Source organism: Ursus maritimus, unplaced genomic scaffold, assembly GCF_017311325.1.
Source record: "Ursus maritimus isolate PB19 unplaced genomic scaffold, ASM1731132v1 scaffold_28, whole genome shotgun sequence".
NCBI classification, from domain to species: Eukaryota; Metazoa; Chordata; class Mammalia; order Carnivora; family Ursidae; genus Ursus; species Ursus maritimus.
This window is the reverse complement of record NW_024425341.1, coordinates 13,615,023-13,636,198: the sequence shown is the minus strand read 5'-3', so window position 1 is coordinate 13,636,198 and position 21,176 is coordinate 13,615,023. Positions and strand designations below refer to the sequence as shown.

General features: G+C 41.3%; 1 protein-coding gene across 6 annotated transcripts in view; it reads right to left on the bottom strand.

Annotated features, from left to right (window-relative positions):
• Nucleotides 1-21,176, bottom strand: part of NRG1 (neuregulin 1) — a 1,047,504-nt gene that overhangs the window by 107,410 nt on the left and 918,918 nt on the right. For 3 of the 6 annotated variants that reach the window (XM_008710920.2, XM_008710921.2, XM_040643290.1), the window contains exon 1: nucleotides 11,116-12,412. The exons of the other annotated variants lie outside the window; for them this stretch is intronic. In XM_008710920.2, the coding sequence (XP_008709142.1) occupies nucleotides 11,116-11,782 (667 nt within the window). In that variant the 5' untranslated portion in view covers nucleotides 11,783-12,412. Of the gene's footprint in view, nucleotides 1-11,115; nucleotides 12,413-21,176 lie in introns of those variants that run through there. 6 annotated transcript variants of the gene reach the window in all.

The window sequence follows — 21,176 nt, the reverse complement described above, 5'->3', positions numbered from 1 at the left end:
GTCATCCTGAACTTTGCTGATTCAGAAAACAGGAAGGAGTCAGGTTTGATAAGGAAAACATATGTCACCAAAGCTTATGCGCTTTCTCAAGGAAAGAACCTTTCTCAGAGACATTTTATCTTTTATATAAATGCTTAACCTGCTGAAAACTTGATTTACAAACCCCATAGGAGATCAGAACCATGAATTAAAAGAAGTGTGAAAAACTGTTTCATTAATATATACTGATGGCAAAGCGACTTGATAGAGGAAAACACACAATATAGGAAAATATCATCAAAATTTTCTGGTTCTAGGTGATCACTGGCAACAAGTTTAACACCTTTGAGCCTGTTCCTCTGTGCTAAAAAAGAAGATTTGGTTTCCATTGTTTCTATTCTGCTAAAGCTCTGAAACTATCATTGTGATTACACAATAAGCCAACACACATTTCAAATATATACACCACTCTAGGGCAGGAATTCCTAATGTAACTTAATATGACCTAGTAAGATGACAGTATTCAAGAAAGTTGTAACATAATCCACTATATCCTCAAGATATCACAATACCCAACATTATGAACATCCTATATAAGATAAATCCCATTTAACAAGATTATTAAGAGATTTCAATCCAAAAGGGAGAAAAATTAAAGTTTCATGGTGATAAATCATCAGCTATTTAGAAAACTCAACAATCTAGAATAACTAATTTCCCAAAGATTTTTGAGAAGCCCAAGACTTAATATATTGATACTAATGCTTTTATGTGTAGTTCACTAAATAGGTAGGGGATATGTAGGTCCTTGACTACGACTAACATAGTCAACATGAAACAGAACTCCCTGGACAGGGGTTAAGTTCAATATCTCCCTATTGGCATTGGAATAGAAAGATAAGAAGACTAGAGTAATTATTTTATATAATGTTTTTGTTTTGTATGCAAGCCAAAGTCTTTTGCAGAGTGTATGATATTATTTTTTTCTCTTCTCTTTGAAAAATCATAAGAGTTATGTGATGGGAAAAACTGTAAAAATCCAGCTTGCTTTAAGGATTATAGTCTGGAAAGATCAGCGTTGTAACACTGAATGTTGCCACTAATCATTCTTAAGATTTGCTTTGTAGGCAAGACTTAGCATCACGTAACAATCAATGGTTACTGATTCCTTTTGCTCCCAGAAGAGCAAGCAATTATGACCCAGGAAGCTCCACCAAGGGATTACAAACAAATGCTAACAAGAGTTCACTTCCACTGTCCTTAGATCATTCCATTTATTTATGGAGCTTTTATTGCATGACACCAACATATTTCATAAAACAAATACTTCCTGTTACTTAGCAAAGGAAGAGGCAACATTGAAAGTAATCAGGCTAATCATGGTCAAGTCTGCGGTTAAGGTCTCACTTCACTCTCTCCAACAACCCATCCCATGAGAAACCACAGGTCTGGGCCATCCGCTCCATAACCTCTGATGCTCTGGGACACTGCCTTCAGAACAGGGTGGGAGAACGGGGATGACGGTGCAGTGAGGTTACTGGAAAAGTAATGGTGGGTATGAACAGCAGAGTAAAGAGGAAAGTAACCCTGGGATAGCAAGTAAGAAAGAAGGAAAGGGAGGGAGAAGGGAGGGGAACTGGAGAAACAAAATCATAGCAACATTTGACATGGACATAGGTACCAAAGTTAAGACCTGAGTGTCCTAGTGTCCTCCGTTTGCTTCCTAATTAAGTTCTCTTTCTCACGGCAACTGGCATTGTCTTCTGTGTTATTCTCACCTGCCTTTCAAATGGCTATGAATATATGGACATTTGGCTTACTTTTAAATTATGAGTTTTTAAAATAAAATAATTTATGGAGGACAGGGTTCTTTTTATTAGGGAATTACATGAATATAAAATTCCATACTAATTTTTGTTTAGAACAGAGCTGATAAATTTCCCCTTTGGCAAGGATAAATGGCACCTCAAGAAAGGCAATTCAAACACTCAAGAGCTCATTGCTGAAGATCTGCATAGTAAATCAACTCTCCTCTTGTCACACCATGTTCGTGATGAAAAAGAAAACCTGTTTTACTCTAGGAAGTTTTCCGTTATATTTCATCACATTTTATTGGGTCAATCGGTGTATTTGCCCTGTTCGGTCAGAACAACCTATACCCAGGTAAACTCTGCCCGTGATCGTTATCACAAATTTCCCCCTTAAAAGGGGCTGCCTCATTGCTCCAATACTGATTCTGAGTCCCACTTCTGCAGTCAATCAATCTAATTTACTTGAGTTAGTAACAATCAAGATGACCACAGCGTAAAAGTTTTCACATAATTCTAGTTCCACATTAACAAATAAATGAAAACACATATATTACACTAGTCACTACACATTTTGTAAATGACAAGCTCTCATAAATTATAACAAAAAATCAAAGTCCCTTAAGTGCATATACGTAGAACGGCACTATTGGTTTGTTTTTGGTTTTTTTGTAGAATTACAACCAGCAATCCAGCTTATAAGATTTCATTTCAAATTCACTGCAACAGAATCTCCAGTACATTTTTAAGGTACGATTCTCTACTCCTGCAACAATATTTTTTTCTTTTTTACCTTTTACAAGCCTTTAGCAATTAGATATGGAACTAGAGTTCTTTTTTCCAAGCACTGAAATCTTTTCCTCTACACTTTAAATGCTTTTATTTACCCAGTTTTATCTATTAAGTAATCATCAAACCATCTTCTCTTTGATTTGGAATGTTATATGTATAAATTATATATATAGATTTTGATATTTGAATTCACTAAGTGATTGTATGTAAATTGTTGTTTCCATGAGTTTTCTGAAATGGTGAAAAAGGCTTAACTCTTTTCTTTTGGTGTCTGGAAATCCCAGTTCGTAACAATGAAAACAGTTAGGTGAATATAATTTTCATTTAGATCAAGAAGGATTCATCCCATGCCCTACGTCTAATTCATATAGATTCGTTTTCATTATCCCAATTTTCCCATAGATTATGCTTCCTTGACAAACACAAATTTAGGCACCCTCTGTCTTTTCCTCTTTTACAAGTAACTCCTTATCATCGTACCCGTAAGAAAGCCCATTACACCATAAATTTTGAACATTACACTAAGAATAATAATTTATATATTCCAGGGGCACCTGGGTGGCTCAGTCGGTTAAGCGTCTGCCTTCGGCTCAGGTCATGATCTCAGGGTCCTGGGATGGAGCCCCGCATCGGACTCCCTGCTCTGCAGAGAACCTGCTTCTCTCTCCCTCTGCTCCTCCCCCTGCATGTGCATTCTCTCATGCTCTCTCTCCCTCTCTCTCAAATGAATAAATAAAATCTTTTTAAAAAATAGTAATTTATATATTCCAGCCAATTTTTATGGGGGAAAAATCACTCTTTTTATGGCACTGGGGCTTAAGAAATTGTAAAGTTCTATATCAGCCTAAGACAATACAAATTAATTCACCTTTAAGACTGCCTATAATTTATTCCTAGGAATGTTCATTTGTACTCATGAATACATGTACATATGAACCCTGATAGAGAGGAGGGAAAAGAAAGAAGTTAATACTTCTTCTTTTTTTAAAGATTTGTATATTTATTTGAGAGAGAGCACATGCACATGTGTGCACGAGTGAGCAGGGGGAGGGCCAGAGGAAGAGGGAGAATCTCAAGCAGACTCCCCACTGAGCATGGAGCCTGATGTGGGGCTCGATCTCACGACCCTGAGATCATGACCTGAGTGGAAACCAAGAGTCAGATGCTCAACTGACCGAGCCATCCAGGTGCCCCAAGAAGTTAACACTTCTTAAACTTTGTACTAATACGAGGTATTTTTCTCACACAGAGTAACTTATCTTGTCCTCAACACAATCTTATGAGAGTTTTAAGTATTCATTATCCCCATTTCTTTAGATGTAAATTCTAAATTGCAAATGGTGAAGTGATTTGCTCAAGGTCAGACCTAGCTTATAAGTGGTGGAGCTGGGACTTGATGTCAAGTTTCCAGTAGAATTTCCACTTCACTGTGACGCCTCCTCAACTCTTACCTTAGTTTCTAAGTTTTTTATAAGCTCCCCCAAACTCCTACACTTACTCTCCAAACTGTTACAAAAACACTCTGTTGAGGTCAGAGGGGGACAAGAATAAAGTAAAGAAGAGAATCAAAAGCAGAATGAGGGAGAAAATTGCAACTGGCTTCATATTTACTATGGTTTAGTCCTGCGAGTTGGTGTTTTCCAGTATCTCATTAAACAGGTCCAAGATATGCATACTATTATCCTCAAATATAAATGGGGAAACAGATTCACAGGGATGATCTAACTTGCTCAAGGTTATGGGAAAGGCAGGGAGGATTAAGACTCAAGGCTGCTGGGGATGTACTGTATGGTGACTAATATAACAAAATAAAAATTATTAAAAAAAAAAAAAGACTCAAGACTGCCCAACTGGAAAGGGGGACAAGAGACTGAGAGAATCAGAGTTGTAAGAGGCCTGAGAGGTAAATATATTTAATAAGTTGCTTGGAACACGAATCTCCCTCAAATATGTTACTGCTTAAATATTTCCACGTAGAAGAAACTAAATTCTTTCTGAATACACATTTGGAATAACTTTGATAGTGAAAAGATTCTCCCCTACACCATGTTGGGAGAGGTTATGTCCATCCAACCTCTGCTCCAGAGGGGTGTCCTATACTGGTCAAAATCATACACGTAATATTCTCTTCCCTAAAGAGAACATCTGAGATGGAGTGAGAGAATTTACCAATTAAGATTTACATAACTAACAGGAAAAGCAAAGCCATTTAGATTAAGATAATATATACTATCTGAATAAAAATGCTGAGGATAGTTTGGAAAAGAGAAGCCAGGTGTCGTGAAAACCAGGATCATTCAGTTTCCTCTCAGCACTCACATGACTTAGAGGGAGTGACCTTGGGCAAGTCACTTCACTTCTCTAGATTTTAATTTACTCACCTCAGAAGTCACTCAGATAATCTTAACATATGTTCAACATGGAAAATTCTATGATTACAGAATTTCAATTATATTATCCGTAAACACTCTTGGAATGCTTACACACACACAGAACAATGGATTAAATTCACTGCAGGAAACATGGCCACAAGGTTTGAGGTGATGAGGACTAACTTTATTCCCTTCTCAATCACTCTTCATTTAAATGGTTACACGAACCCAAGTTTTCATTCATTTTGAGAACTAATACCTGAATGGCAGATGCTAGCCTTTCTCTGGGTAATGAAACTAAAATCCTTGGGAGTGTTTTAATATTCTTGTTCTATCAGCCAAAACAATAAACGGAAACTATGACCAAGAAATAAAAACAAAAATATTTATAGCTGTTTCAGCTTTCTAGAATCTGAAAATAATCTTACTATATTTATATGCTAGAAGAATTATGTATATATTTTTCATTGTAAAATGTTCCTAGAGATTAGACAGAGACTACTTTCCCAATCGCTTCAATGATTTGCTTAAAGAGTGTCTTACAGGTCAAATGTGAATCACTCCAAGTTACCCAGCTTGTTGGTAGCACCACTGGGAACTGGTGTGACTTTAAAATAAAGAACATTTAAGGTAAAGGCAAGTGTTCAGCATTCAACACCTAGAGGAGAGGAGTCTACCACGATGACAGAAGTGGTCATCAAAATGTGAGAAAAACGGGGCGCCTGGGTGGTGCAGCGGTTAAGCGTCTGCCTTCGGCTCAGGGCGTGATCCCGGCGTTCTGGGATCGAGCCCGACATCAGGCTCCTCCACTATGAGCCTGCTTCTTCCTCTCCCACTCCCCCTGCTTGTGTTCCCTCTCTCGCTGGCTGTCTCTGTCAAATAAATAAATAAACATAATCTTAAAAAAAAAATGTGAGAAAAACAAAGGTAAAGAGAAGACATGCTGAATTCAGAGAGTTATATGTAGAGTTAAGTAAAGAAATACCTCAAGTGGATTCAAACTGTGCAACTGGATTCTTCAAATTTATTAGAACATAAGCTCTATGAGGGTAAGAACCTTCATTGTTTTTCATGGCAATAAGGTCCATCTAGAACGGCACCTGCATGGAGCAGGTGTTTCATATGTATTCACTGAATGAAGAGGAGGAGGAAATAACGGAAGAAAATGGTTGACATATAAAAATAATAAAAATGGAAATACGGCCATAAGAGCAGACATGGTAGAGTTTATGGTTTACTAGACGGCTCGGACAGATTCAGTAGACAAGAGTCATGTTCTAGTTCTCAGCGGCTCTGAGTGTAACTTTGGACAAGTCATAACTTTTTTATGCCTCAGTTTCTCGATCTATAAACTATCTCTTTCTTTACACTTTAAAAGGATCCTATGAGGTGACAGTAAAAGGAAAAGGGAAGGAGGAAGAACAAAGATATATGGTTTGGGACATAATGACTTTCCGGGAAAGCAGAAATGTTGATTTGTACAAACGTGTATAAGAGTCAGCAGAGAAACCGTGTGAAACATACTAAGGAAAAGGAGAGGGAGTGATCTGGAAGAGGGACAAAAGTTTGAATTCATTGTGCCAATCAGAAACCAGTATATTGTTCTAGAGACATATTTTTGTATGTGTGTTTGTAATATGTGTAAATGCCATTCAGTATTAAAATGCAATGAAGTATGTGAAAAGATCAGTAAAGATGCTTTAGTATTTTAGAACACAATGAAATACTGAATAAATAAAGCCAAAGCGGCATCATTAGAAAAATAAAGGAGGATTCAAAAGATAATTGGGTGGGGGGCGCCTGGGTGGCACAGCGGTTGGGCGTCTGCCTTCGGCTCAGGGCGTGATCCCAGCGTTATGGGATCGAGCCCCACATCAGGCTCCTCCACTGGGAGCCTGCTTCTTCCTCTCCCACTCCCCCTGCTTGTATTCCCTCTCTTGCTGGCTGTCTCTATCTCTGTCGAATAAATAAATATTAAAAAAAAAAAAGATAATTGGGTGGGTGGGAAGGCAGAGGAAGGAAGAAAACGATCTAGGGATCATCAAGGAACGAGGAGGAACGGGGTGGGCAGTGCAGGGAAGAGGTGAGCCACGGAGCCATCTGCTCTATGTCAGCAAAGAGCCCACCCTGGAAAACCCGATCTGCTTTCAACAGTGACCTGAACACTGTAGGGATGATCAAATAAAAAGGGAAAAGACTAGCGCTACTGAAAATTTAATAAAAGCAAAATAAGAAGGTGGGAAGAACACCGAATTTCAATAGCATGAACTATACATGCTTAATCAGTGGTCCCACTTGACATAGGTCCCTAACCGTTGGATGCCACTGAAGCCACCAGAGTTGGTCTCTAGTTCTACTCTCTGGACCATGGAGAAGCTGACAGGAGAAAAGAGCCACATGTGGGTTTAAATTCTGGGGGACAGAACACTACTCCGTTTTCTACTATTTTGGATTTCACTAAACCTTTCGGAATGTTGTGAATTTTAGTAAAAGAATGTCACTAAGTCCTCAGAGCCCGGGTTTCCTCACCAGTGAATTTATCAAATTATTTGGTTTCAGTCGAGGATCTTTCACTTCCAGTTTTTAATGTCTTAGGCTTTAAACAAGTTTGGTTAAAGCGGAGAAAAGTTATTTGAAATCAACACCCTGAAATCCCTACAAGTACAGTTGCAAGGAACTAGAAGAATCTCTTGGGCTTAAATAAACGCCACTTTGAAACCGAAAGGAAGAAATCCTTTGGTCCATTCAATTAATCATGTTGAGCTTTTGCAAAGGGTAGTGATTCATATTGTCACTGTGGTAACAATGGTTTGCCATGCAACCCAATACAAAGAGATTTAAGACAAAGCAAAACAAATTTGGCTCTGTTGTCAAGCAGGCTCTCCCATCCAGAAATATATTTTCTCCCAAGATGGTACTATGGTTCTCTGCTACAATTTAATTAATCAGCTCTCTTTATAGGAATCTAAGTTTGCAATCTCTCCGAGTCAGTTCTTTCCATACAAACAGAGGTTAAGAAAAATCTGAAAGCCCAGGCAAAGAAAAGAAATTAATGGTTCAAGTATTATGTGCCCCAGTGAGAAATAAAAACTTCACTATTACCATGGCAAATAAAGATATGGTAGTGGGAAACCACTACCCACACACAGAAAAACTTCAAATTAAAAAGAAAAAGTATGTATATTTTTCCAATCCTGCATTAGATTTCTTGAGATCTAAATGTATGCATAGATTAATCTGGTGGAAACACAGAATTATATTACCTTATGAGAGAAATGCCCATTTTAGAAAACCTGATGTAACCACTATTCCGATACGCAATTTAAAATGTTACATACTGCCTTTTACTACACTAAAGACAAAGAATGTTTTAATTTTAAAAGAGTCGGTGGGAAGGGGAGTAATTCCAGGGTTCATAGAATAAAATCCTAATACTAGAAGGTAGACTGGTTGGGGAATAACAGAGCAGACACAATTACCAGGATTGTCTCTCTTCCACTCTCTCAGGCTCCAGGATAAAGAAGAATCAATTAGCCCTCTACAGACTATGACCTTGAGGGCTACAGCTCTGCGCTTAAATGCTGAATGTGCTCAGACAGATAGGAAAGGGAGAATGATGTCCTGAAACCTGGGGGAGAGCATGTGCCAGATATGATAACGTCGCCTTAAGACGTACACCATCACGGCGCAGCTCACGTCAAAAACACACATGACCAAAGGAAGGCTCTGTTTCTTCTGTGACTAAGCAGTACTTTCTGAGTTGAAGGAAAAAAGTGAACGAGGTTACAAAATGACAGTCTGATTCCAAGCTTTTTTTTTTTTTTTTTTTTTGCTTTTCTTTAGTCCACACTTACAAGCTTTTTAAACAACAAAGCATCCACTTATAGGAGTGTCTGAAAACAGAGCTCCCTGGACCCATCTCCCTCCTCCTCCCTCATCCCCCCAAAAATAGACTCCTAATTTTTAGGATATTAGTGTTTTTGTTGTTTTCAGGCACTGGGCAAAAAAAAAAAAAAAAAAATTAACACAGAGTTTCCCACATAGAAAACCCATAGGCGGTCAAGTGTTAAGCACGGTCTACCCCTAACTTTTCAGGAGAAAACTACTTCCCACACTGCTTTTCCAGGCTTATCTCCAACGCACTTCAAAATGCTGCAGCTGTGTCTCTGGCCAGAACTGGCCACTGCGATGCTTTTAGGCAGCAGTAAATCTTTTCCACTCAATGCAAATGCCAGAAAATCAATGCCCAAGCTCGAAAATAAAGAGAAGAGAAACTATATGAAAGGCATACCCTGTGAAAACACTTAGCAGAAGAATTTACCTTAAAAAATAATGTCTCAAAAAGTCACAACATACTTTCTGACATGGCCCTAGATCAGGAAAAGGTAACTGGATGGTTCTTTGCTCCCGCCCGGGGCCCCAAAGATGACAAAATCACAGACTTTACTTAAAGAGTTGTTTTTTTTTTTCCCCACCCCAAAAGAGTCCTCTTTCTTTTTCTGGACAACTAAACCTCTTCGGGCACATTTTAATTAAAGACAAGTTTCAGACGATAAAGACAAAGAGGTAACCTTGTCTTCATGGTGAATTTTGCTTCTCTTTGCAGGTTCAGTACTTGCTTTTTATAGCCTGTCATTTCATCTGGGTATTATTTCCCGGTCACTTTGCCAGGTGGGACGAGGCGGTGAATGCAGTGATGTCTGTCAGACCTTTAATGATGCTTCAGGGATTTGATAAAAATACAAAGCAGTGTCTGCAGAAAGGAGGTTCTTTCCTAATTACACCTGAAAAACAAGCCTCTCTCTCTCTCTCTCTCTTTTTTTTAATCTTTGCCACTGAAACGGCTGTGTATGAAATGATCTTGACTCACAAGCACAAATCTAGTGTTCCGTGTTTCTCTACCCCACGGGTCTCCCTCATTCGGAACATAACGTCTAGAAAAGATAGCCTTTATTCTTCCTTACCACCCAGAGGGAAACAGAAGGGGTGAGTATTTCATCACGGAACCCTTACCCTCAACTCTTAAGAGATTTTACACACGTTATTAAGAACCAAATCCTCTCGCCTTTCACTTTTTTCTACTAAGGAAATATTCATCAACGGTAAAAAGTGGTAGAAGACAGAGACAACAACAATAAATCAGAAACATACAGGGAAAAAGCAGCTAGAGGAGACTCCTCCCTCTATACTGACGTTTGGAGCAATCTGACTAGTCATGGTTTCATCCTTGTCAACTTTGCATTGTAAAAGCATCGCAGCGACCCAGTCGGCACAGCAGCACATTGTTCTGGACTGTTTTAAGAGCGTGGTTTCTCCTCACTCACAGGTTATTAAACTGCGGGGCTGCAGTCAGACGGGCAAAAATGACACGTCTGGGGGGAAAAAAAAACGCTGTACCTTACTAATGGATCTTGGACTTTTTAATGACTGCCAGGGAAGCTCTTTAAACATTTGATTACAGAAGACAAAACTAATTTGGGAAAATCCCTTCATGCAGACTTTGTACTGCGTCCTGAAGAAAATAAAGCTGCCCCTAATAAGTGCTCAGTGGCCGAAACTCCAATTTGGGCAGGACAGCAAGAGCCTGCCCGACGGAGGGGTGAGCACGGTAAATGCGCTCTCAGGAAGAACCAATTAAAATAGAAACGTGGTGAGAGCGGTGAAGGGAACAGGAAGAAGGGATGGAGGCAGATAACAGGCCGTGTGGGACCGCTGGGAGGCGGAGGGAGGGTAACAGAAGAGTGAGGAGGGGTGATGGAAGGCTCCAGGGGAAAAAGACACGAAACCACACTCGCCGCTCTATGGAAGTCACACTGACATAAAATATAAAGGATGCTCTGCTGTCTCATTTTTTAAAAGTGTTAGAAATCAGTGGAATTGCAGTGACATTCAAGCATGACTCGCAGACGCTCCACTTGTGGGTCCCCCACCCGAGGCTGTGAACAATCTGGCTGGAGCGAACCCTGCTTCATACCAGCAGTTTGCAAGATCATTTTACGCATCTCTTCCAGGCCACCCCGAGCGCTGTCACATGATGTGCTTCAACAAAACCATGCAATTAAAATAGAAGAAGACAAGGAAAGAGCTCCCTGCGCTAGAGAACACCTTTTCGTGCCTCAAGCCCACCCCTTTCCATTATTCATCACCTCTCTCTCTCTACTTACAAAGTTTAGGAGCAGTTTGGAGATTAGTTTCTGTTGTTTGTGGCTGAGTTGCTGACTTGGGTGTTCTCACCTCAGGGCTCCGTGTGGGGAAAGGGAAGGATGGTGCAGTGGACGGCAGGAAAGAAAAGGCGAAAATACGATTCTTCGGGGTGGGTACCGCTGCGGGTTGGGAGGACACGACTGCATTGTCAACTTGCAGTGTAACTTGAACCCCAGTTTCAGATGGAGCCCTAGAGACAGGTGCAGTGTATGCCTCAGATGCTACCCACACAGCTGAGGCGGCACTTGGATCCAGAGAAATAATAGGGTCCTGGCCTAACCCCCCAGGGTCAAGGTGAGTAGGAGAGTCATACTCAAATATCTTGTCCACGAACACCCACTTGAGGCCGGCAATGCAGAGGCAGAGGCTGACCAGACAGGCCAGGATGGGGACAATGCAGATTTTCTCTGAGTTGAGACAACCTCTCAGGCGCTCGGCTTCCAGGCAGACACAGCAGGGAACGGCCAGGCCCACGAGTCCGGGGGTTCTCCCATCTTCAGTCTGGGTCTCTGGCATGTCTTCTGCGGCCGGAAGCCCGTCAAGAGATGGGTCTGCACTGAGCTGGGTGGAGGGGCTGGAGGACCTCTCAGCAGCTCCCTCGGACATGTCTGGGGAATAAATCTCCATCGGCTCACCTCCAGAAGGCCTGGCCTCTCTCACGGTCCATTACCATGCAGAGCCCCCCCCAAGCAAATGATACAGCATCTTACAGGGGGAAATCGATAAGTCTTCCAAGTCCAAGGCCATTATCAAAAAGCAAGAGGAGTTCAGGAGGAAGGAAGGAGAAGAAAAGCCTCTAGCAACTACCAAATAAAAGTATATTGTAATTCGTGACTGCTGTTTCTGGGCCACTTTTGCAGTTCTTTCAAATGCTTCTCCAAGCCATCCGGGCCGGTCAAGAGGACCGGGGCCAAAACAGAAACCGAGCCGATGGTGGGTCAGTTAAGTAAACCAGTAGCCCAAACTGAAAGGCATGTTTCTCACCTCGAGCATCTGAAGCTGGTGTCTGCTCAGATGGAGAAAACAACTGTCATGCAGGAGAAGTAAAAGCAAAAGCAGGACCAGCGGCGGCGGCGGCGGTGGCAGCAGCGGCGGCGGCAGGAGAGGCAGCAGTGACAGTAGCAACAGCATCCTGTTGTGTTAACGCGACGGCTGAAAGAGGCTGAATCATTACAGAGCAGCAGGTGCCTGCCCTCCGAGCATCACTGCAAACAGGATCATCACAGAGGGATCCGAAGGGAAGAGTGCGGCCCCGGAGGGGCGGTGACTCCCCTCCCCGCCCTGCCTCCACCCCCACCCCCCAACCACTCCTCTTTGTCCTTCTTGAGCGCTCATTCACTTTCTTCCTCTGCGGCTCTGCCCTGCTTCATAGTCTCTTTCTCTTCCTTTCCCCTCCTCATCCAAAGACGTTCTCTGTCTCTTTCTCTCTCTCTCTCTTTCTTTTTCCTCCCTCCTCCCTCTGTCCGCACTCCAGAGCTGCTGGCTGGTCTGAGTAAAATCAGTAGACCCAGCAACGCAGGACTGCCAGTGACTTCCTATTTTATCCAATTAGAAGGAATAAAAGGCCATCAAATCAAAGAGAAGCAGGCAGGCACCAGTTAAGCTCACTCCCCATGGCCCCCACCCCTTTTCTTCCCTTTCTCTTTTTCTCTCCTCAAAAAGCGGCCCCAGTTTTCCACCCCCACCTTGCTTGCTTCCAGTCTTGCCGGCTCTCTTTCCTTCACCCACCGTTGGGTCAGAAAAAGCCAGCGATCGATGCTAGCAATCTAACAAAGCTGGGATGGGGCGGGGGATGTAGGTGGGACCTTATGGGTTGGACCTGAGGCTTGGCAAAGTCTGATATCTGATTCCTCCCTAGAGAGGTAAGCTTTTCAACAGCAATTTCTTCTTGCCTGCCGCTGCGAGATAGCATTCCTTCCCCTGCCCTCTAATAAGTTTTGTTCACCGAGAGGACTGTTATTACCTGATTTCCAACCAACAGTTAGAACACTTCTTTTTCGAACCATGGACAGCTCTGCCTTCAGCCCTGTTCCCCACGATCCTGTAAGACTTTGCAATACCCAGGGTGAAGTGTTGAGCCTATGTTGGAGGAGGGGTGCCAGGCGAGGGGAGAGGTGTTCATGTATCCCCAGTCTGGTCCCATTTAAATTTCCATTTCCTCTTTCCACCCACAGCAGTCCTAGACTAATGTCAAGCTAATAAGAACCACTGGTAAATAGCGCTACGAAGGGAGCAAAGGCTACCACTTCATTTTGAAATTAGCCTTCACTGCGACTCCACACGGCAGAGGGCTGAACTCCCTGGGCGCTGTAATATATACCACATGTCCTCAGCTAGAACCACACTGCAAGTATTAAGAACGGTTTTCCCTAAGAGCAGGCCTACTGGGTTAGGTTTCAGTAGCTTTACCTTACAGATAGTTTCAACGCGGGATTTTTCCCCCTTTTATTTTATTTTATTTTATTTTTTTAAAAGATTTTATTTACTTATTTGACAGAGATAGAGACAGCCAGAGAGAGAGGGAACACAGGCAGGGGGAGCAGGAAAGGAAGAAGCAGGCTCCCAGTGTATGAGCCTGATGTGGGGCTCGATCCCAGGACTCTGGGATCACGCCCTGAGCCAAAGGCAGACGCTTAACGACCGAGCCACCCAGGCGCCCCTTTTCCCCCTTTTAAAACAGCAGCCATTAAAAGGCTGGAGGAAATGCAGTCTTTAACAGGGAGTACAGGATTCCCTGAACCTCCCATTCCTGCTTGTCAGTTCACACTATACGCATCTGAACCTTTAACCCATGCTTTCCTGTGACTGCGCACCCAAACGGTTTCCAAGGAACCATTTTGCTCACCTATGTCAATAGGAGTCTTAAAAACTCTCTCCAAATCTATACTACGCAACCATCATATGAGTCCCAGAAGCAATAAATTTAGAGCTCAAGTCCTGAGAAATTCTGCTTTAAGCACATTATATTTTGTAATAGCACAATCTCCACGACTCTGAAATATTTTTAAGCTTTAAGTGGGCACACAGCAAGAATTTTATCATTTCTTTCAAACTGAAATTGGCCCATAATTATAAATGATTTAAAGGGCATTACATCTCAAAATGTGTTTGCAGGAACAACAACTACAAAAGCCTGGAACAATTTGCCTAATTGTAGTTATGACTGTGACAAGCTTACGGGCAAAATGACTTATGCACTCCATAACCTGCACTTATAATACCGATAACCAATATTTTAAAAGAATACTTAAAACAAGATCCTCTGCCTACTTTCTAGCTTTAGCTATTTTAGTTTTTAATTCATTCATTTATTTTAGAGAGGGGAGGGAGGGAGAGCACAAGCGGGGGCGGGGGGCAAAAGGAGAAACTCCCAAGTAGGCTCCACATTCAGTGGGGAGTCCGATGTGGGGCTGCATCTCAGGACCCTGAGACCATGACCTGAGCTGAAACCAAGAGTGAGATGCTCAACTGACTGAGCCACTCAGGTGTCCCATTCACTATTTGATTTTAAAGTAGTGAGAGTTTTCTTAAAGATTCTAACAATGGACCTGAAATTTCATATCACAGGAGATCTGTATGTTTGCATTTACAGTATTCATACTGAGAGGTATGAACATTTAAATAATCAATACTCATGTAAATATTCAAAACCAATATAAGCAAAGTAAGTGTTTATGCTTTTAGGGTACTTGATAATTCCTTTACAGATCACCCAGTTTCAATACACAGTCCCTAACGCCTCACTTCTGTCCCAAATCAACATTACACTCAAGTATAATACATTGTCATTTCATTCACAGCCAATCATCTAAGTTTCAAAAATCGAAATGGGGTTCAGGCAGCCCCAGTTGGGCAGGTAAGAGAAGATCCCCAAACCAGTAACCTAGAGTTTAAAAGAGTGGTCCTCGGCTTATACCAACAACTACTCACCTCACCTTAATCACTGAAAGCAAACATGTTCTGCAGACAAAGGTTATCGGGCTCTGCTCTACCTGTCATCTTAAAGACACCCAGCATTTAGAAAGGAAAACAACATATCCTACAAAGGCTAGGACATAACAGCAGAGACAAAATCCTGTGGGCTGCCACAGTGGTTCTTTCCCCTGGGCTCCACACATCGGACTTGGGGTGTGTACGTGTCCTCCCTGGAGAGGTATTCCAAGAGCCCCGTGGCACCTTGAAGCTAAGATTAGCTTGCAGAAAGGATGCTTCCTATAAAGTTGTTTCCCACCAAATCAGACGGTGAATGTCATCGAGGAAAGGGGGTACAGGAGGTAAAGAAAAAAAAAGAATTCTTCATTGTTCCCCCTTGGGACTAGGAGCTGAATAAGCCCTTAATCAAATCCCCTACAGCAGTAAAGAAGTGAGGAAGGGTGGTGTGAATCGGTGAAGGATCAGAATTTCTTTTGGATGAAACATGCTTATTTGGAGGAAGAATTGCAAGGAGAGACCACTTTAACCCTTCAGGCTCCATCCAAATAAAGCCCAGGAGCACCCATATTTCTGTGTCCCCTTAAAAAATAAACATGAGCCAGATTTTTGCTACCTTTAAAAAATCACATTACCACCTCGTCCATTACAAAAAAGGCTACATTTATAGAGTTCCACCTTTGTGCCAGGCACTATGCTAGGTTGTTAATATATATTCTATAGTCTATATATATTCTATTATTATATATATATTCTATATATATATTATAATATATATTCTTATCTTCACTAATCCTGTACAGTACATATTGTCTTCAAAAAAAAAAAAAAAAAGAAAAAGAAACGCACTCAGGCAGCTTAGGTAACTTAGCCATGGACACAAAGCTATTAAGTGATATAGGGCCAAGATCTGAACAAAAAGTCTGACTCATGCTATTTCTGCTGAAAAATATTGCTTTTCTTTTTAATCACACAAATGTATCTGATTATACCTTGCTTCCCTATCATTTCAATGGGAGAATAAGTGGACCAGAAAGTGTAACAATGAAAAAGGCTTAGCTCCTTCACATAGTTTGTAAACAAACTTAAAGGTGTCTTGTTTCCAAAATAAGAGCTTTCTAAAATTTTGCCTAGTGATATCCAGAAGTTATAAGGATCAAGCATAGGCTCTCTAAATGTTACCTATTTATAATGGAAATTGAATGAGCCCCTCCACGGTCTCAGTTCCAGCATTTTCTCTGGAAAGCTCTTTCCGTTATGTACTTCCGTGCAACACACTGCCCCGAAATAGCTTAAAAAACAACAATGGTTGTATTCTATCTCACGAATCTGCAGGCTGACTGGGTTCAGCTGGGTGATTCTTCTGCTCCATCTGATGTCAGCTGGAGCTGCGATCAGCTGGGGCTGCAATCACTGGGGCTGTGATCAGCTGGGGCTGCAATCAGCTGGGGCTGAGATCAGCTGGTGCTGCAATCAGCTGGGGCTGTGATCAGCTGCAGCTGTGATCAGCTGGGGCTGCAATCATTGGGGCTGTGATCAGCTGGGGCTGCGATCAGCTGGGTCTGAGATCAGCTGGGGCTGCAATCAGCTGGGGCTGTGATCAGCTGGGGCTACGATCAGCTGGGGTACAGCTGGGCTGAAATAGGGAAGACAGCACTCTCATGACTGGCAGCTGATGCCAAACATCAGCTGGGAGCTCAGCAGGGACTATAGGAGGGTGCACCAACATAAGGCCTCTCCCTGGGGCTCGGGCTTCTCACAGCAAGGAGGCTGGGTTCTGAGCAAAAGCATCCCAAGGAGGAGGAAGCACAAGCTGCCAGTCATGCAGACTGAATCGGGAGGCTCCACGGGTCATTTCCTTTGCCTCCTACTGGTGACACAGGATGGGGATGGGGGTAGGGGAGTAAGTCTTGATGGGACAGCGACAAAGAATTTGCCACCATAATTTATCCACTGCAGAAGGTAAGGAAGTCAATGTTAGTAAGTCGACCTGGGACAAGAAAGACAGGGTAATATAGAATGGGATTTGGCAGAAGAAAATCAAAGTATACTTGTATTTCTGATCCACTTTCGTAACAGTCCAGCTTCCTTCTAAGCCAGCGCCAATGAAGAAAAAAATCCTGTCACACCATCAAATATACTCAATCTGCCACTTCAATTCAAGCCAAGCCATTGGGTTCAGCATTTATTTTATTTATTATCGGAAGTATTTAGCACAGCTCTGGCAGTTGAAAGAGGACGGTAATTGCCAGTTTGCTTTGACCAAATTACCCAAATTTCTTTTCTCTTTTACATTTTTTCCCCCTATATTTTGGCTCTTTCACTCTGAAAATGTTTACTTCTGAAAAAGCTTACCCCTGCTCCTACATTTTATGGCTAAAAGCGCAGAATTTACTTTGTGGTGTCTAGTACTACAGTAACCAGGATAATTCCATTTCTTTTTTTTTTTTTAAAGATTTATTTATTTAAGAGAGAGAGAGAGAAAGAGCATACATGAGCACAAGCTGGGGGAGAGGCAGAGGGAGAGAATCCCAAGCAGACTCTCTGCTGAGCACAGAGCTCGCTGACCCAGGAGATCATGACCTGAGCCAAAACCAATCAGACACCCAACCGACTGAGCCACCCAGGCATCCCCGGGATAATTTCATTTCTAAATTACAGTCATTGGCGATGACTAGGGGTAAAATGCAATGATTTATGTATTTGCTAATGAATTATGAAATCACAGTTTTCACAAGAAAGCTTCATGTCCTAAAGATAACCTTAAAAACGTACTGCTTCCTACAGAGAGGACAGAGTACTCAAATGCATCTGTTAGCCTCTTCCCACTCATCTGAGTCACTCCCAGGTGGCCTCAACTCCTCCCTGGAGCCCTTCTATGCTTCCAAGTCATGGACCCAGCATTTTCTTAACTGTACGACTGCTGGGGCACATCTCCTCAGTCTGTGTTATTATTTAATTATGCCATGTGTATAAGACTGAAGAATACAGTTTCTTTGAAGGCCAGCCCTATTACTATCTCGCTGTCCCAAGCCTAGAGCTGTGTTCTCTATTCGGTACATACATTTTGTTTGGTTTTATTTGTAACTGAAATTGACTTATATAGATTTTGGCACCTCTATTAAACAGGCAAACTTTTTCCGTATCCATCTCTTTATTCCAAATACCCTCTATAGGCTCGTTCATTTTTTTCAAACCTTGTAGGGTTCAGTTCAGGCACATTCTTACCAAATTTTTCCAACTGTTCCTAAATATGCCTTTTATGAATTTATCTTATTCTAGTGAAACTGTTACCACAACTACGCTTCACCTTTAACCACCACAGATCCTTTCAGTGGATGGAAAGTTGGGAATAAACCAAAATTTAACCGTTGTTCCTGTAATTCTTCTCTCTTCGAGTGTAGACTCTGATTATACTTTATTCTTACCCAGTGAAAATTTTCTCAGAGAAGACAATCCGACTTAATTTTAAAAGTTTTTTTTTAAAAGATTTTATTTATTTATTTGACAGAGATAGAGACAGCCAGCGAGAGAGGGAACACAAGCAGGGGGAGTGGGAGAGGAAGAAGCAGGCTCCCAGCAGAGGAGCCTGATGTGGGGCTCGATCCCATAACCCCGGGATCACGCCCTGAGCCGAAGGCAGACGCCCAACCGCTGTGCCACCCAGGCGCCCCCCGACTTAATTTTAAAAATCACTTCGTGAGACGCTGTATCAAACGTTTGGTATTGACTGTGGGTCTGTGTTCTCATTTTATAACAAGGTGATCAATTCACTCTGGCACATTTTGTTCTTTAGATCCTCTGTTGCTCACGACACAGCACATGACCTCAAAGATGAGGATGCGAGAATTTTACATATAGAAAAATATCTTTATTCAATGGGAGTGTTATAATAAGCTTTCTTTACTTTGAGAGAAACGATTGGTTTCTCATTCCCCCGTAAGTAAAATCATTAGTTATATGCAAACAGAGTCTATTTTATTTTTGATTTTGTAAGTCACCTTTTCTTTAAAATTCCTTTAACATCTCCAGCTGTTCTGGAAGCAGTTGGAGATGGATGCACAGCATTGTGATAAATATCAGGGACTTGCTCACATGAGAATGATTTTAGGTTACGTGAATTCCTACTCAATAACAACAACAACGAAAAGACTCTTGGACACTCATCATGGTTTCGGCTTCTCCAACATTTACTTTTAAAAGGAAAATATGTTCTACCTGACCAGTTTTACTAGTGGACTGCACTAAAATAAGGAGACTTTGGTATTAGGTTGCTCTTTCATCTACAAAAATCTTGGTAGGTCACCTGGCATTAAATCTCTGACGGTTATTAATTAACTACAAACTCTGAATTGATGTTCACGATGCAACACTCATCCCAAGGAACTCAGAACCACGGATAAAGATAAAGTGATATGTCACTGAGCGCTTCAATTCAAAAGACATTTTATGAGAAAATGAGCAAAGGCTTATAACTCTATCTCATTTTATATTCTTACGATATTATTTCTCATTGTTTAACTCCCTCCCATTCCCCTATTTAGAATATCCTAGACATATGAGCAAAGGATGGGGGAGAAAGTGGCAGTTATTCTGAATTATCTGTATTTTCTACACGGTGTGCTTTGTTATGAAATGTGTGATAAACTCACTGCCTGAATGTCAATTCCATAAGGGCAAGCACTTGTATCTCTTTCCATCACTAGACCCCTTCTGCCTAGAACATGCCTGGCACACAGAAGTCACCATGTGTTGTTGAATCAATGCATCGATACGGAAATTCTACTAAGGAGAGATGAATTCACTACGGGAAAACGTTTTAAAGGCATGGGTGCTCCAGATAAGAGCTGCACTTGTGTGAATAAACACAAACAATGTTAAAGTACTGTGTGTGTATATGTATAACAGAAAGAAAGAAAATTATCCTTATAGTGACGACTCTGATATCATACGGATGGACAGTCAATCGTAATGTTTACTAGAGCTTTATATGTTGGAGTAGTTACCTTGAACAAGTATCTTTGCTTGTTTCATTAATATTCACTACTCTAAGTTACGATCACATCACAGAGCACCAGGGCTAAGAGAGAATTTTTGTTTGTTTTATCCTCAAGTCTTACGGCAAATGCCACAAAAATACAAGGGATAATCGACACTTTTATGAGCATGTATATAATGTTATTGAAGGAAAATAATAAAGGCTATACTTTGTTGCGGCAAGAGAAATGAAACATTAGGGAGAAATATCTCTGATAATCAATGCCCATTTAATACAGTCAGTAGGGTTTCAAACATGGAAGTAATTAAACTTGATTTACACTTAGGCACCAGCTATTTGTTTCCGTTTCTTGTCCGCGGACTATAAACTAATCCCCAAATCAATCCAGAAATGCACCGTATAGCACAACACGTCACTTGTACAAATGCCCTGGAATTTGTTACTTTGATTTTTCAGTCTTCTGCTTCAGACGCAACCTGTTGAGTATGAGACGGTCCACATATGAAGGCGGTTATAAATTAGTCATAAGACACTACCATCCACTCAAGAGACTCTGAAACATCCTATAAAGCCTTAGATAAAATAAACCCTCACAACTCACCTGCAATCAAGGCAGCTTGGGGAAGGGAATGATCCGAAGTGTCCTACTTTTAAATACCGTCCAAATTTGTAAATCTGAGAAGAGTTCATCCAGAGGAAACAGCTTACAATGTACATTTTCCTTACAGTCTACATAATTCTCACTCCTTGCTGCTGATCAAAATGAAAATACAAAGTTGCACCAAAGGGAAAAGAGGGAGGTATAAAAATATATACGGTTGCCAGAACGGATTTGGTATTCTGAGGGAGTCGCCAAACAGCAATGCTGTTATAAGGTCAAAAGCCTTATAATGCTCATAGAAGCAGAAGTATCCTATTTAAAATCAAATGCCAGCCTCCTATTTTTCTGCTGCTTCTCAGTCCAAGGGGTGGACACTTTTTCTGCATTGTTACAATTTTTATTACTTTAAAAATACGAATTTAACAGTCATAAAATAAAAGTATCTTGTCACTTGGTCTCCAATTCAAAATCTCCTATCATAAATCACACAA